Genomic DNA, 17,612 nt, shown 5'->3' on the forward strand with positions numbered 1-17,612 from the left:
ATTTTCTGTATTTTTTACCTCAACATAATTATATCTTTTGCAGATAGCATGGAATTGAGTCTTGCTTTTTGGGAAAAAAAAAATCCAGTCTTATTTCTGCCTTTTAATTAGTGCTTAGTCCATTTACATTTAATGTAATTATTGATGTGGATAGATTTTCATCTGCCATTTTGCTATTTGTTTTCTATTTTTCTCACCTGTCTTTTTTTTTTCACTTCCTAAGTTTTTATTAACATCACAACTATGACATTACCAAAATCATTTAAATTAAGATGAACAAAGAACTGCTCATTTCATCTGTTTTTGTTGTTGTTGTTGTTGTTGTTGTTCCTTTGTTTCTCCTGCATAAGGACATTTTAGAATTGGAAGCAATCTTACATTTTATCTAGTTCAACTTCCTTGTTCTTTGTTTTTAAGTTTTTGTGTGTTTTTTTTAAGTTTATTTTTGAGAGGGAGAGAAAGAGTATGTACAGGGAAGGGGCAGAGAGAGAGGGAGAGGGAAAATCCTGAGGAGGCTCCACCCCACCAGCACAGAGCCTGATGCAGGGCTCAAACTCAGGAACTGTGAGTCAGACACTCAACTGACTGATCCACCCAGGCGCCCCTCAACTTCCTCATTCTAACGATGAAGCTTCAGTGGAAGCTTGGAGAAATGGAGTGACCTTCCTATAGTTATGTAACAAGTATATTTTATGCTGCATTAGGCTTTACATGAAGTTTATTAGTCAGAGCTTAGGACTGGAAATATCTATCTGTCCATTTAGTCATAGCCATGAAAGTTCAGGGTTAAATCTAGCCAGATACCTTTGGGAATAATTAAATAATTTAACTAATCAGGTCAAATAATGATGTGTATGCTATCAACAAAGAAGACAAGGACTTAGGATCCTCCTACGGATATTTTTTAAATGCACATATAGTTCTGTAAAAGCCTTTTAATTTTGGATTGAAATTTTTTCCCAGCTCAGAATCTTCACAATTTGGCCAAACTGAGCATTCTTGATTTATCTGAAAATCACCTGGAAAAGGACGGAAATGAAGCTCTACATGAACTGAGTAAGAATAACAATTTAGCCAAAATCACATAGTTGAGTATATGTACTAGATAGTCAGAAACACGTATCTGGGCCCTGATGTGTGCCTTACTATATGTCCCTCAAGGGACACAGACCAATGACTTTGAGTTACCAGTTTTCACACGCTCATCACACCTGAGGCTCCTAACTGCTTGCTTCATTCTAGGGGGCCAGTGTCTGAGACTAATTGATATTCAAAAGGAATTTGTTTAAGGAGTTAATGATAAGATTTTTATTTTATTTTCTTAATGTTTATTTATTTTGGAGAGAGACAGAGTGGAAGCAGGGGAGGAGCAGAAAGAGAGGGAGTCACAGAATCTGAAGCAGGCTCCAGGCTCTGAGCTGTCAGCACAGAGCCTGATTTGGGGCTCGAACTCACAAACCTGAGTTTGAAAGATCCTGACCTGAGCCAAAGTCAAACACCTAACTGACTGAGTCACCCAGGCACCCCAATGATAAGATTTTTAAAGTGTGATAGTGATGTTGTAATTACATTTTTTTTCTTTCTTTTTTTTTTAAGAACTATATGGGGCACCTGAGTGGCTCAGTCGGTTAAGCGTCCACTTCAGCTCAGGTCATGATCTCAAGGTTCGTGAGTCTGAGCCCTGCATTGGGCTCTGCAGAGCCTGGAGCCTGCTTCAGATTCTGTCTCCCTTTCTCTCTGCCCCTCCCCCGCTCACACTCTGTCTGTCTCTCAACAATAAACATTAAAAAAATAAAAAATAAATTAATTAAATTAAATTAAAAAAAGAACTGTATTTACTGTCTGAGATTTGCTTTAAAATAATTCAGGAGAAAAAGAATTAGGTGAGGATGAAGGAAGCTTGTCCATAAACTGATGTTTGTTGAAGTTTGGCTTATTAGTACATATAGTTTCATTATACTATTCTGCATAATATTTGTATACTCTTGAGTACTTTCCACAAAAATATTAACAAATTCAAGTAGATTCTCATCGCATCATCGCACAATGAGTAGGCTGCAGAGATAAAGACTATTCCTTCTCCCACATCCCTTCATTCTTCATCAAGAAGAATCCATTGAGATGGATTAAATTCCTGCATTGCTCTCTGGTTCTTGAAGTTGACAGGCTGCACATCCTGGAACAGCTGACTGTGCTCATGTTGCCCTGGTGGAGTGATGTACGAGTTAGTCTGACCAGGCTGTTGGAGCAACTGGAGGGGGCCCTGCGGCTCATCAAGCTTGGGCTGAAAAACTGGAGACTCACAGATGCAGAGATTAGAATTCTAGGTAGGTACATACATACAAAGCCAAGAGAAAAGAAGTGAGCTCTAACAAAGCTCTTAAGTTGGTTTTAAAAATTAATTAATTGTATTTATTTATTTACCTTCTCTTTTTGTTAAGATTTTATTTTTTAATGTTTATGTATTTATTTTGAGAGAGAGAGTGTGTGTGCGTAAGTCGGGGCAGGGGCAGAGAGAGAGGGAGGAGAGAGAGAATCCTAGGCTCCATGCTGTGAGTGCAGAGCCAGACGCAAGGCTTGATCCCATGAACCATGAGCTCAGAATCTGAGCTGAAATCAAGTGTCAGATGCGTAACTGACTGAGCCACCCAGGTGCTCCAAGATTTTATTTTTAAGTAATGTCTACACCCAGTGTGGGGCTTGAACTCACAACCCTTAGATCAAGAGTCACATTCTCTACCAACGGAGCCATCCAGGGGCCCCACCTCCTCTTTTTGTACAAGTATATTTAAAGAGCATTCAAGGAGTGTTAATTAATCAAGAGATTAAGGAGTAAAATGATTTAAACATTTTTAAACATTTATTATGAGAGAGAGAGAGAGAGAGACAGAGAGAAGCAGAGAGTCAGGGAGACAGAGAGAATCCAAGCAGGCTCTGTGCTGTCAGAGAACCATGAGATCATGACCTGAGCTGACATCAAGAGTCAGGTGCTTAACCGACTGAGCCACCCAGGAGCCCCAAGGAGTAAAATGGTTTAAAAACACTGGCCTGCCTTCAGGTTTTTAAGCATTAAAAAGTATTAAAGGAAAAACATTCCCATTACCTGAGAAGGTATATTATGTTTAGGAATTGCTCTTCCTACCCTTAACTGTCTGAAATTCAGCAATACTCCTCCAGTTTGGGGAAATATTTTTAAGTTACCTGTTGGGTATTTAAAACATGTAAAGGTAAAGGCACCTGCATGGCTCAGTGGTTGGGCGTCTGACTCTGGATTTCTGCTCAGGTCGCCATCTATCGTTTCGTGGGATCAAACCCGTGCTTGAGATTCTCTCTCTGCTTCTCGCTCTGACCCTCTCCCATGCACCCATGTGCTCGTGCTGTCTCTCTCTCAAAGTAAATAAGCTTAAAAAAAATGTAAAGGTAAATGCAACTTTATTTAAATGGGATCATTGAATATCTTTAAGCAATTGTGATATAATCCAGGAACAAATAGAGATACAGAAATGACTGAAGATTCCATTAACCTCAGGCAGTTGATGAAAGGTCTTCATTCTACCTGTGTGTTATTAATTTCTATGTAACAGATTACCCCCCAAAACAGTGTCCTAAAATAACTATAAATGTTATCTCACAATTTCTGTGGGTGAGGAAAGTGGTAACCGCGTGGTTCTGGCTTAGGGTCTGTCACGAGGTTGCAGTCCAGATGTTGGATGGGGCTGCCGGAGGATCTGCTTTCTGGGTGGCTCCCCACTGGGTTGGCAGGTTGCCCAGAGGCCTCAGTTTCTCATCCCTGGACCTCTGCAGGGTCCTATGCAGCATGCATAGGCTGCATGAGTGTTTTCACAGTGTGGCGGCTCACTTCCCTCAGAGCAAGAGATGTAAGAGAAAACCATTTAGAAGCTGCAATGTCTTTTATGAGCTAGCCTTGGAAGGTCATTTCTGCTGTATGCTGTTGGTTACTTGGGTCAGCCCTATCCACTGTGGGATGGGACAACACAGGGGAGAATATACTAGGACGTGAAGATCACTGGCCCCATCTTAAATGCTGACTACAATACCATCTAAGGCAACATTGGTGAAAGCAACGTTGACTTTATTTCTGTCACAGATTGTCTAGAATATATTTGTAGTGTACAAAGTTATGAAACTTATGCTTTTAACCATTTTAAGTGTGCAGTTCTGTGGTATTAAGGACATTCACATTTTTGAGCCACCACCATCACATCCATCTCCAGAACTTTTTCATCTTCCTTGACTAAACCTCTGTACCCATTACAAAACTAACTCCCCACCTACTCCTGTATTTAAAACCTTTTCTCCTAGAGATGCATATGTCTCTAAGTGCTTAGGCTGCTCCAGGGTTTTAGCCTTCCCTAATGGTGCTTCAAATGCTGGATTTTTTTCTTCCCTTAATTCCTAATTCTAACTTTACTCACTCCCTTAACCCATCAAATCATGTAATTCTGGGTGTCATTCTTACAGATCCCTTCTCTATTCTGGGTGATTTTGGAGGCAGGTGGCTTCTGTGACAGGCTAATTAGTTAGCTAATAAATTATCCCTGTCAGGTAACTTCATACCTTAAACAAGTTGGAAAGGATATGTGTTTTTTTCTTCCAAATTTTTATGGAAATTCAAATGAGCTCATACATAGTGTAGCATTGGGGTCAGGAGTAGAATTTAGGGATTTGTCGCTTACATATAACACCCAGTGCTCATCACAAGTGTCCTTAATGCCCATCACCCACTTAGCTCATCCCTCCACCCATTTCCCCTCCAGCAGCCCTCAGTTTGTTCTCTATATGAAGAGTTTCTTATGGTTTGTCTCCCTCTCTATTTTTCCTTCCTTTCCTCTATGTTCATATTTTGTTTCTTAAATTCCACATGAGTAGAATCATATAGTATTTGCCTTTCTCTGACTAACTTATTTTGCTTAGCATAATATACTTTAGTGCCATACACATCATGGCAAATGGCAAGATTTCATTCTTTCTGAATGCCAAGTAATATTCTGTGATAGGTATAGATATAGATAGATAGAGAGAGAGATAGAGAGATAGATATTTGGCTATTGTTGACAGCACTGCTATAAACATTGGGTGCATATACCCCTTTGAATCAATATTTTTGTACCCTTTGGATAAATACCTAGTAGTGCAATTGCTGGGTCATAGGGTAGTTCTATTTTTAACTTTTTGAAGAATCTCCTTACTGTTCTCCAGAGTGGCTGCACCAGTTTGCATTCCCACCAATAGTGTAAGAGGGTTCCCCTTTCTCCACAAGGGATGTGTCTTTTTCAGGCCACTGGAAAGTGTGTAGAATTAGAATCATTTGTTTGGGAGGCATTTTTAGGTAGAGGCCTTTTAGCATCTTTCACATATTTAAGTAGTTAGCTGCCTGATTTGCCCACTTCTCAGGCTGGCCAGTGAGACCAGAGAAAGAGAAGGTACATTTAATTAAGTAAGAACTGAGCTAGGCAGTAATTTGCCACTTGACTTTAGTTGCCCAGGGCCTTATAGCCTCCACATGTAAATGAGAAAAATAAGAGTAACAAAAGGCAGCTGGCTCTGGGAAATAGAGCTGTAACAATGTACCCTCAAATGCAAGTAAAAAAAAAAAAGTATAAAATGAACAAGTCAATAGCAGTAACTACTTTATTCTCAAAATGTTTTAAAGAAGAACTTGTGGAATTATCATTACATCCCTAATAACAGATAACATTATCCCTGTTTTATAAAAAGGCAGAGACATAAGGTAGTCATACTAAAGCAGGGAAAGAAAGGGTTGCAGACAGAAGAGCAAGAGTTGAAGATGTGAGGAGACAGTGTGGCTGCTGGTCCCTACCCTAGTCCCCTCCAGACATTTCTTTCACCTCCCACAAGTAGGAAAAGCAGTCTGCTTGTGCTTGAGCCATAAGCTGGAGTGAAAACCAAGTATTCTCTGCCTTTGGTCTCTCCCAGGTGATGAGGCTGCTATCTAGAGGCTCCATCTTTGTGGAGTGGTGAGTGCCCTGCTTTTGGGGTCAGATCTGCCCACCCTTTCCATTGATAGATGGATGGCCTGTAGCAACTAAAAGTCTCTGAGCCTCGGTCTGCTCATCTGTCAAGCGAGAGTCACTGTAATACCAACCATATTAGCAGTTACTGTGCCAGTCAGTTATAAAACTAATGTATATAAAGTAAGAAGTTCAACATTGACCCATTGTCTATGTTCAATAAACGGTACCGTGATCATTTTCCTCGGTGGGCTTCAAGATACTAGGCTTATCTTCCTTTTTTTAAAAAAGCTTCCTCAGCCTGCAAAACAAATAAAATTTATCAAAATAAACCCTGCTTGCTTCATGTATAAGACCATTCACAATGGAACCTCAACTTATCTTCCTCTTCACCTTCATCTTCTGCCATGCCTCCCTACTTACATGAGGTTCCATCCTCATGGACTTCTGTTGTTCCCCAAAAGTGCCTTTGTACACGCACTTTCTCCAGAACATCCTTTCCCTTCTCTAACAGTCCCTGTAAGACATAACTGAAATATCTCCTCCTTGTTCACATACTCTTCCTATGCTCTCTCTTCTGCCATATGTAACTTGGATGTCTGCTTTAAGCCTCTTGTCCAGAGTCTTTTAAACTGTTTTTGATTATGACCCACAGTTAAAAAATACATTTTATCTTATGATCTAACATACACATACATACACATTAAAAAAGTTTCACAGAAAGTGATTATCTTATGCCATGTGTGACACAAGCTGTTATTTTCTATTCTTTCTGTTCTGTTTCACTTAAAATAGATGCTGATTGCAACCCATTAAATTTATTTCACACTCCTCTAAAGGAGGGGACACCCTGAAGCTTACAAAAAACACTGCCCTAATACATATCCTGCCCAGGATGTCAGCCTAGATCCAGGGCTTCTGTTTCCATGTCACTTTGGCTGTCTCTACTCCCATGTGTCTCTGGATCTGTGTCACCTAGCCTTCTGCAGAGGTTCCTTTCCCTCTTTTCCAAGAGACTTGGACAAGGAGAACAGTCACTTGTCAATTTCTATAAGAAGGGCCCAGGATAATTACAGATATAGCAAATATACTGAGCGCTTGTGGGTAATTGTGATAGTTCTTAGCAGCAGATTATGTTAAATGTAATATTGGTGCTTCCATACTCTCAGAGATATTTAACCAATTCTGTCAATTCAGGTTCCAAGTGCCACTCAGTCGCCTTGCCCTCTCCCATCTCCATCTCTCATAGTCCCCTATGAAGCTGCCATAGTCCCCAGTATTATCAGTCAATTTAGGCATTAACATTTAATGGTGGGTATGTGTGACAGATGCAATAGTGAAATGAAGAAAGTGCAATGATAGAGAGAGTCTCTAACTGAAGAAAGACGATCTAATGAGATGGAGGGAGAAAATGAGATGTGGATGTGAGGTATGAAATAGATACAGTAGTTGGAATGTACTTTCCTGGAAAAATTCTAAGCCTGGGTTGTCCCTATATTTCAACTTTTTCTGTACACATACTCAGGATATTGGGGAATATCACACAATTTGGCAGATAGGTATGCTACAATTTCATCAAAAACATTTAGAAGTGAATGGCAAGAAAACACCACCAAAACTTGTGGCATGCAGCAAAAGCAGGGCTTGAATAAAATTCTCATAACCTTAACTCTTTATATGAGAGAAGACCAAAATTAGTAAGTTTCTAATTTAAGAAGCCAGAAAAACATCAGAGTAAACCCAAGATCATAAATATAAGTCAATGAAACAGAAAATAAAAATACACTAAGCAAGATTAATAAAGCTTGAAGTTGGTTCTTTAATAAGAGTAACAAAATAAATAAAAGTCAAGCAAGACTGGGACACCCGCTGGCTCAGTCAGTAGAGCAGGAGACTCTTTTTTTTGTTTTCAATGTTTATTTATTTTTGAGAGAGAGAGAGAGAGAGAGGCAGAGAGAGAGGGAGACACAGGATCTGAAGCAGGCTCCAGGCTCTGAGCTGTCAGCACAGAGCCCGATGTGGGGCTCGAACCCACGAACCGTGAGATCATGACCTGAGCCGAAGTCAGACACTTAACCAACTGAGCCACCCAGGTGCCCCAGAGCAGGAGACTCTTGACCTCGGGGTTGTGAGGTCAAGCCCCATATAGAGCTTACTTAAAAAAAAAAGTCAAGCAAGACTGATAAAGAGAAGATTGAGTGACATAAATAATTTCATTAGTCAAAATAGAGACAGGCACATGTAGTAGTAGCTTTATTCATTATCACCAAAAACTGGAAGCAACTGAGATGTCCTTCAATGGTGAATAGATAAACAAACTGTGGTCCAGCCATACAATAGTGTATTATTCAGTGGTAAGAAGATATGAGCAAGAAGCCATGAAAAGCCACAGAAGAAACTTAAATACATAGGGCTAAGTAAGAGGAACGAGTCTGAAGAGGCTACATAACATATGAAACCAACTGCATGACATTTTGGACAAGCACAGCAAAAAGTTCAGTGACTGTGGGTGTTCACCCAAAGAAAATGAAAAGACTGATTTGTAAAGATATATACACCTCTGTGTTTATTGTAGCATTATTTATAATAGCCAAGATATGGAAGACACCTAAAAGTCCACTGAAAGGTGAATAGGTAAAGATGTGGTATGTATAGACAGTGGAATATTACCCAGACATAAAAAAGAATGAAATCTTATCATTCACAACAATATGGATGGACCTAGAGGGTATTATGCTAACTGAAATAAGTCAGAGAAAGGCAAATACCCTATGATCTAAAATCTAACAAATAAAACAAATAAACAAACAACAACAACAATAGAAACAGCCATAGATACAGAGAACTGGTGGTTACCAGAAGGAGAAGGGTGGCAGGATGGGTGAAATAGGTGAAGGGGACTTAGAAGTACAAACTTCCAGTTATACAATGCAAATTCTGAATTCAGAATGTTGATAATTTATTTAAAAGAAATATGGAGAAGAAAAGCTTCAAAATTAGAGCATGCTGCCTGTCAAGAATTTGCATTGTATAACTCAAAGTCGTGGGGATGAAAAGTATAACCTAGGGAGCACAGGGAATATAGTCAATAATAACTGACCAATGGGAACCACTTTTATCATGATGAGCATTGCATAATGTATGTAATTGTCAAACCACTGTGTTGTACACCTGAAACTAACATAATATTATATGTCAGCTATACTTCAAGTTTAAAACAAAGTTCAGGGGTTGCTAGGAGCTCAGATGAAAGGGAAGAAGAACCAGAAAATCACTTAGGGGGCCCCTGGCTGGCTTAGTCGGAAGAACATGTGACTCTTGATCTCAGGGCCATGAGTTCGAGCCCCACGCTGGGTATAGAGATTACTAAAAAAAAAAAAAAAAAAAATGAACTTAAAAACAATCACCTAGTAGGTCTGAGAAACCTGATGATGGAATGAGGAATGCAAAACACTCTAACTGTATTACAAAGTGTGAATCAACCTCACTAGGGGATAAAGGACAAAGATGCTGCCATAAATAACTTAGGAAATGAGTGGTCTGTAAAACTAAAGGCAAAATAAACTGCACATAAGCACTGTACTCTAACTTATAAAGTTATATTCAGTTGGAGTATAGATTATTTTGATACTGCTATATACATTTACACTGGAATAATTAAGTAAATGGATGGCAGATGGTGGGAGCCAGGGTTTTCATTGCTGTGGTAGGAATCTACAGCAAGAGAAAAAGGCTAGTATAATCCATGTGGGTATGGATTAGAATTGGAGACATCAGTATGGACTCATTTCATGTTTACATTAATATATATGGTTACATCTAGAAAAAATATATATAGCATACTGTGAAATAATAGAAAATAAATATTGGTCTCTGCCCCCAGTTCCTGGTACAATGCCTGAAACCTCTGTAACTTCCTAAGTGATAACACTCTGGGTGGGCTCCTGGATGGCTCCAGGATGGGTCACCAGAAAGACCAAGCCATGATTAGAAGCTTGCAATTTTCATGTCCACCAGTCATCCTCCAAAGAATAGAGAGGGGCTAGAAACTGAGTTAACAATTTATCATGCCTGTAGATAGGGACTTTCTCAGTGATAGTTAACAAAGGGAGAAGAGTAGCTTTACAGATGATAAACGGAACATAAAGTCCCAACAGTACAGGATTAAGGGAGCTTCCAGGTTGGCAAACAAAGCCACACTGGGAGGGTGATGCACCTCAGACTCCATGGGGACAGAAGTTCTTGTGCTCGGGATTCTCCCAGACCTTGCTCTATGTATCTCTTCATCTGGCTGTTCATCTGTATCCTTTGCATATTCTTTAATAAACTGGTAAATATAAGTGTTTCCTGGAGTTCTAGTGTTTCCTGTAGTCGCTCTAGCAAATTAATCAAACATGAGGAGGAGCATATGGGAACCTCCAATTTGTAGCTTAAGCAGACAGAAGCTGTGGATAACCTGGGGACATACTACTTGTGATTGGCATCTGAAGTGGGATGAAAGCAGTCTTGTGGGACTGAGCCCTTAACCTGTGGGACCTGACACTCCTTCCAGGTAGACAGTGCTAGAATTGAGTTAACTTGTAGGACACCCACCTGGTGTTGCACAGAATTTCCAGGTGGGGGGAAAAGCCTCCACACATTTGACGACCAGAAATGTCTGAAGTGTTCTGTATGCACAGTAAAGGAGACACACAGGAAGGAAACTGGAGGCAGAATGAATTGAGTTTTTGTTACACATATACATACACATATTCTTTGCTCTGTCAGCTGAGAGGGCCTAGAAGCAATGATACCTCAGAAGCCATAAGCACTCCTTGTACCTAGATCTTGAAATCTAATACCATTCTCTAATAAAAGGAACCAGGGCACTTTGACAAAATGGCTGATTCTAGGACTAGGGCAGGAAATGTATAAGCCTAGAGCATCCTGTAGTGTGAGAAAAGTATGGAAGTGCTCAAAACATAGAAACAAAAAACAAACAACAAAAACCACCCACAGTAACAGGAGGAAGTCAAAGTGACACAGAAACCAACTAAAAGTGCTCATAGTAGTTAAAGCTGGAACTGAAACAATAAAATAAAGTAGAATTGGATGATATCCCAAAGCATAAAATATCCATGAGTGCATAGTGACATAAATAAATTACTGAATAAATAAATAAATGGGGGAGGAGATAAATCTCTCATGCAGAACTGCAAGTAATTATGTAGATAACTTTGCCCACAAGAAAGTGGAATATAACTCCCACTGCTTAAGTGCAGACTGCACATAGGGACTTCCTCAGTGATAGTATACAATGGGGAGAAGAAGAGTAGCTTTACAGAGGATAAACTGACCACCACCTTACCCAGATGATCAAGGTGAATCTTAGCAGTGACAAATCATGCTGACAGCATGCACCCTGGACATACTATAATAAAAATGGTACTCTATGCTTCTGTGATCTTCCTCCCCAAATGCATAACCCCAATCTAATCATGAGAAAAACATCAGACAACTCCTACAAAATACCAAAAGTCCTCAAAACTGTCAAGGTAATAAAAAATGAGAGTCTGAGAAATTGTCACAAGACAAGAAGTTCTATGAAGAACCTAAGGAGACATGATGATTAAAGGTAATGAGAAATCCTGGATGGGATCTTGGAACAGAAAAAAAGACACTGGTAAAAACTAAAGAAATCTCAATACACTATCGACATAAGTATCAATACTGGCTTATTGATTATAACAGATATGCTAAGATAATACAAAATTTAAAAAATAGGAGAAGCTGAGTGTGGAGTGTATGGGAATTCTGTGTACGGTTTGCAATTTTTCTATAAATCTAAAACTGTTCTAAAAAATTAAAGTTTGTTTAAAAAATCAAAGGCATTGGGGCACCTAGGTGGCTCAGTTGGTTGAGCGTCTGACTTCACCTCAGGTCATGATCTCGTAGTTTGTGAGTTTGTGAGACACGCTGCTGTCACCCTGTCAGTGCAGAGCTCACTTCAGATCCTCTGTCCTCCTGTCTCTGCCCCTCCCCTGCTTGTGTTATACACACACACACACACGCACACACACACACACACAAAGGCAAAAAAGGAGTCATAATTATAGATAAATCAGGGATTTAAAAGATATGGAAACCCATCAACTATGACACAAACAAATCTGAAAGCTTAGACAAGGAAGACATGTTTTAGAAAAATATAATTTACCAAACTGTTTCAAGAATCAGGAGAAAATCTAAATAATCCATAGATATAATATAAATGGAAGATATAATTAAACTTTTTTCCATAAAGAGAAAAACTAACCTGAGAAGCATTTTTTGGCTAGTTTCACTATTAGAGAATCCTCAAAGTAGTAACTGTTACAGGAAAGATCAACTGGCGGAAGCTAAAATCAGTGGGCAAAACTTCGAGGAGAAAAAGGTTATTAGTATCTCACCTATGATATTTATCAATTAAAAAGGGAAAAATTACAAATTTACAATAGAAAGCCTGGCACACCCCACTTTAAACAAGAGATAGATTGAAAGACATCCCATGGTCCTGGAGTAGAAGACATTATACTGCCAAGATGGCAATACTCCCCAAATTGATATACAGATTCAGTGTGATCCCTATCAAAATCTCGGCTAGCTTCTTTCCCAGAAAGTGACAAATTAATCTTAAAATTCATATGAATACTCAAGGAACCCAGAATAGCCAAAACAATCTTGAAAAGTAGAACAAAACTCAAATACATACTATTCCCAATTTTAAAACTTACTACAAAGCTACAGTAATTAAGACTGTGTAGTATTGGAATAAGGATAGATATATCCACTGAATAACCACAGGCAAGAGAATGATTTTGGACCCCTACCTCATACCATACAAAAAAATTAACTCAAAATGCATCAAAGATCTAAAGGTAAGAGCTGAAACTATAAAAAATTCTGAAGAAAATCTAGGAGTAAATTGTCATGACTTCAGGTTAGGCAAAGTCTTTAGATAGGACATCCAAACACAAGTAAGAAAAAAATAAATAAACTGGACTTCATCAAGATCACAAACTATTGTGCTTTAAAGGGCATCATCTAGAAAGTGAAACAAGAACCCACAGAATGGCAGAAAAACTTTGCAAATCATTATTTTCTATATTATTGTGTAAAATATATAAAGATCTCTTACAACTCATTGACAAAAAGACAACTCAATTTTTAAAATGTTTGTTTGTTTGTTTGTTTGTTTGTTTATTTATTTAGAGAGACAGAGCACAAGCAGGGGAGGGGCAAAGAGGGAGAGAGAGAATCCCAAGCAGGCTCTGTGCCATCAGGGCAGAGTCTGATGTGGGGCTTGAATGCACAAACCATGAGATCATGACCTGAGCCAAAATCAAGAGTCAGATGCTTAACTGACTGAGCCACCCAGGCGCCCCAAGTAACTCAATTTTTAAAACAGGCAAAAGATCTGAATAGACGTTTCTCCAAAGAAGATATATAAACCGTCAATGAGCCAGAAACGATGCTCAAAATCATCAGCCATCATGGAAATGCAAATCAAAGCCATGATGAAATCCTTCTTCCCATCCACTTAGGAAAACATTGTGGCTTTAAATTACTCTGTTAAGTTCCTGTGAGTTGGTAAGATCTGTTCTCCTGCTAGTAGAGAAGGAGAAAAACTACTCTTTAGGGAAGGAGCCTTATACAGAGACACAACAAGTGGCAACCAGTATTTTGGCTGAGTGCATGCTATGCTGGAAAGCACATGAAAAAAGGGGAGGAGCCTGAATGGATATGAATATGAAGTTCAAGACAGCAGGGAGAAAGCTGCTTATAAGGAATAAAGAAGGGCTCCTTAGGGGAAGGAAGAAGAGAGGAGAAAGTGAGGCCCTACGTATGAGTTAGGCTGGGCATAGGCTTAAGTTGGTATAACAAGAGACCCACCTACACCATGGCTTACAGAACACAGAATTTTATTTCCCTCTTCTGTTAATAGTCCCAAAGCGAGAAGTCTAGGCAGGTGGGTGTTGTTTTGTGCAATCTTTCAGACCCAGAAACCTACTTTTTTTGACTCCTCTACTCCTTAGAGTTTGACTTTGATTTCATGGCTAGGATATCCACCTTCTCTTTGTAGGAGTCCCCTATTCTGTAAGGAATGGAAGAAGTTCCTGAAGAGCCTAGGGTGCATTAAAAAAAAAAAAAAAAAAAGGCAATCCCAAAGATCCAAATCTTGAGATACTGAAAGGGTCTCACTTAATCTTACGATTAGGAACATTCCATACTCAAAGAAACAACAGTTAGTATTTGCTTCTCAAGAAGAGGAAATGTCTTAAGATTGAAGTCTGACTCTAGTTTTGAAACCAGTGACAAATATTTAATAGCATCTCTCATACCTCATTTTTTTTTTTTTTTTTAATTTGAGAGAAAGAGAGAGAACACAAGTGTGGGAGAGGGGCAGAGGGAGGGAAAGAGAGAATCTTAAAAGCAGGCTCCATGCTCAGGGTGGAGCCCAATGCAGGGCTTAATCCCATGACCCTGGGATCATGACTTGAGCTTAAGTCAAGAGTCGGATGCTTAACTGACTGAACCACCCAGGTGACCCTCACACTTTAATTTTAAAGCAATTTTCCATTTCCTGGAAGAATCAGGAAAAGTAAAAAAAATATACAATTCATTTATATTGGTTTGCTATATTGCTACTAATTACTATCTATCAGATTCCCTTACACTTTAGGACAAATATAACTTGTAAACATAATGGAACAGATTCATAATCACTGCCCTATCTATAGAGAATTCTAATTTCTTTCTGAAGCAAAGGACTGGTTCAAACAGCCATTTCTCTTAAAAAATTATTTCACTTCTAACATACTTCTATTTTTTCACCCAGGTGCATTCTTTGAAAAGAAACCTCTGAAAAATTTCCAGCAGCTGGATTTGGCAGGAAATTGTGTGAGCAGTGATGGATGGCTTGCCTTCATGAACGTATTTCAGAATCTTAAGCAATTAGTTTTTTTTGACTTCAGTACTACAAGCTTTTTACCTGATGCAGCATTAGTCAGAAAACTTGGCCATGTGTTATCTAAGTTAACTTTTCTGCAAGAAGGTAGGCTTGTTGGGTGGCAGTTTGATGATGATGATATTAGTGTTATTAAAGGTGCTTTTAAACTAGTAACTTAAATAAAAGTCACCTTAAGCCCATGAATGCTCTGGGGACCCCATTACTTTCAGCCGGGTGACCTAAAAATCTTTGCTCATCCAGTGCAACAGTCTGAATGTATATGACAACCCATTATATAGCCTAAAAATTATTCTTCTCGGGGGGCCTACGTGGCTTAGTCGGTTAAGTGTCTGACTCTTGATTTTGGCTCAGGTCATGATTTCATGGTTCGTGAAATCAAGCCCTGCATTGGCCTCAGTGCTGAATGTGCAGCCTATTTGGGATTCTCTCCCTCTCTCTCTGCCCCTCCCTGCTACCACTGTCTCTCTCTCTCAAAATAAACATTAAAACAAAAATTATCCTTCTCAACAGTGTCTGCCTAACTTGCTCTTTCCAAACTTTGTCTTCCTCTCCTGGTATCAGGATGATGTGTGACATCATGACCTCTGTAGCTGGCCTCGTCCATGGAAATTTGCTTCCTTAGTTTCATTATTCAAAAAAAAAAAAAAAAGAAAGAAAGAAAAAAGAAAAAAAAAGCAAGAGGATAAAAGGAGAATGCCAAGAAAATGAGGCAAAGAAGAGGAGCAAGTGGGGGGCAGTTGGACAACATGAGCTATCTTTCTGTGTCTCATCACAAGTAGGATTACCATGTAGTTGAAATGATATCGTTTATCCTTGTATTCCCGTTGGTCTTGGGAATAGGTCACAAAAATTGATATACTGTATGCATATTTACTTAGTACAGTGCCTGGCACATACTGGATATTCAACAAGTATTTGCTGAACTAAATTAAATTACCAATAAATTGCTATTGAATAAAAAACAAGCCAAAATTATTTAAGATCAGAGAGAAAACTCTATGTACGTTCTTTATTCAAACAGTGTGATTCAAACAATTTGGGATGTAAAAAGCATTTTCTCATATAAGCAGATTAGACTCCCAAAGAGATCAGCATTCTTTAGTCAAGCAAAAAACTGGCAGTTCACAAGCAGCTTAATCAGAGGCTTGATATTCAGGACCTCCCCATTTGCTTATACATGTACGTAATTCCAACTGTTATCTTTAGAGATTAAGGAAGAAAGAAAAATGTACCCCATTCTTTTGTACCCAAGGAAGCTAAAGGTACCCTGTCCTAAACTTTTCGCCAATACCGCCCAAAATAATCCTTCCCCACAAAGAAAGAAGTCCAAGAAAAATCTGTTTAATCTTAACAGATTTAAGTCCAGTGTGAAATAAACAAAAACCTAAATGGTGTTTAACCTGCAGTTCACCTTCTATACTCATGGCACCTCAAATTAATGGCTTGGGTGTTGGTGTAGGTAACACTTGGCCTGTATGCTGAGGTAGTCACTGGAAGGAAATTTAGAGCTGACAGTTTACAGATTAACTAATCCATTCCCATCCCAACTTTATAGATGATAAAGCAGAAAGAAGTTAAATGACTTGCCCACAGTAACAAAATACTTACATAATGGCAGCGTCAGGATCAGAATCCAAATCTCCTGACTTCTAGTCCAGTGTTTTTCCATTACAGTATGGCGTTTTCTGAGACGGGGTTAATTACACTCCATAGAACTTGCTCTTAATCACAAACAATGAGCCAAATATTCAATTCAAACTTCCTTGTTTAGCTTCAAGTGACTCTGTGGCAAGATTTACAAGCAAGGCTATTGCCCATAGTCCTAGGTTGGCCAAGTTTCTTGTTTTCATATCCAGAATCTGGCCAGAGCTTGGCAAATAAGACTTCTTTATATAATCATGAATGGACCAATGTTACCTATAGCAGTTGGCAACAGTGAATTTCAGGAAGTAGAGCCAATTCCTCCAGAACCCACAGCAAACTTCTTAAACAGTGCAGGTGGGTATCAAAGCACCTTTGGTGGGACAACCACACAGGTGTTGTCTCTGAATGGGTGATGAGGAAACAGGCATTTAACTTCATGCAGAATTGTGTTCTGTACACTTTCAAAATCCCATGAGAATGGAGAAGACATGCGGGGGGGGGGTGGGGGGTGGGCAGCACATACCTCTTAATCATCACTCAGTACATGGCAGTTCTTCAGATTTCATGCGTGACCCACTTAGATGAGGTCAATGGAGGAAAAATCACCCTGTAATAGTAGACCGATAATAGGTATACTAATAGTTGGAGAACATAAGACAAAGGACAAGGAACAGATTGCCTTATTACATTTACAAAATTTCATTTTTCCCAGCAGTCAAGGTAGTGTGAGCTCTATTTCTTCAGCAGGTCAAATGCCTGAACAGGGTTGCGGATGTTAAAGACAATGACAAACTCCTCACCAAGCAAAAGTTGGGACATGGCCACTTATTACAGGATGACTATAACTCTGCTTGACAAAGATGGCTTCTTCGATGTTATTCCACTGTGAAATCAGATTTGGAAGTGCTGCTCATATTTAAAAGAGGATAGGCTGATTGAAGCAACTTGCAAATTCTACAAAAACAAAAATCTTCTCTACATAGCTG

At 39.1% G+C, this 17,612-nt stretch overlaps 1 protein-coding gene across 7 annotated transcripts in view; it reads left to right on the forward strand.

The window, feature by feature from the left end:
* The window catches only part of NLRC4 (NLR family CARD domain containing 4), a 38,058-nt gene extending 21,926 nt beyond the window's left edge, over positions 1-16,132 (forward strand). For 5 of the 7 annotated variants that reach the window (XM_049652329.1, XM_049652333.1, XM_049652330.1 and 2 more), the window contains 3 exons: positions 964-1,056; positions 2,160-2,327; positions 14,851-16,132. In XM_049652329.1, the coding sequence (XP_049508286.1) occupies positions 964-1,056; positions 2,160-2,327; positions 14,851-15,140 (551 nt within the window). In that variant the 3' untranslated portion in view covers positions 15,141-16,132. Of the gene's footprint in view, positions 1-963; positions 1,090-2,159; positions 2,328-14,850 lie in introns of those variants that run through there. The other 2 variants (XR_007462428.1, XM_049652334.1) reach the window with 2 other exon arrangements.
* Positions 16,133-17,612: the final 1,480 nt, after the last annotated feature.

This window comes from Panthera uncia (genome assembly GCF_023721935.1).
Source record: "Panthera uncia isolate 11264 chromosome A3 unlocalized genomic scaffold, Puncia_PCG_1.0 HiC_scaffold_12, whole genome shotgun sequence".
NCBI lineage: Eukaryota > Metazoa > Chordata > Mammalia > Carnivora > Felidae > Panthera > Panthera uncia.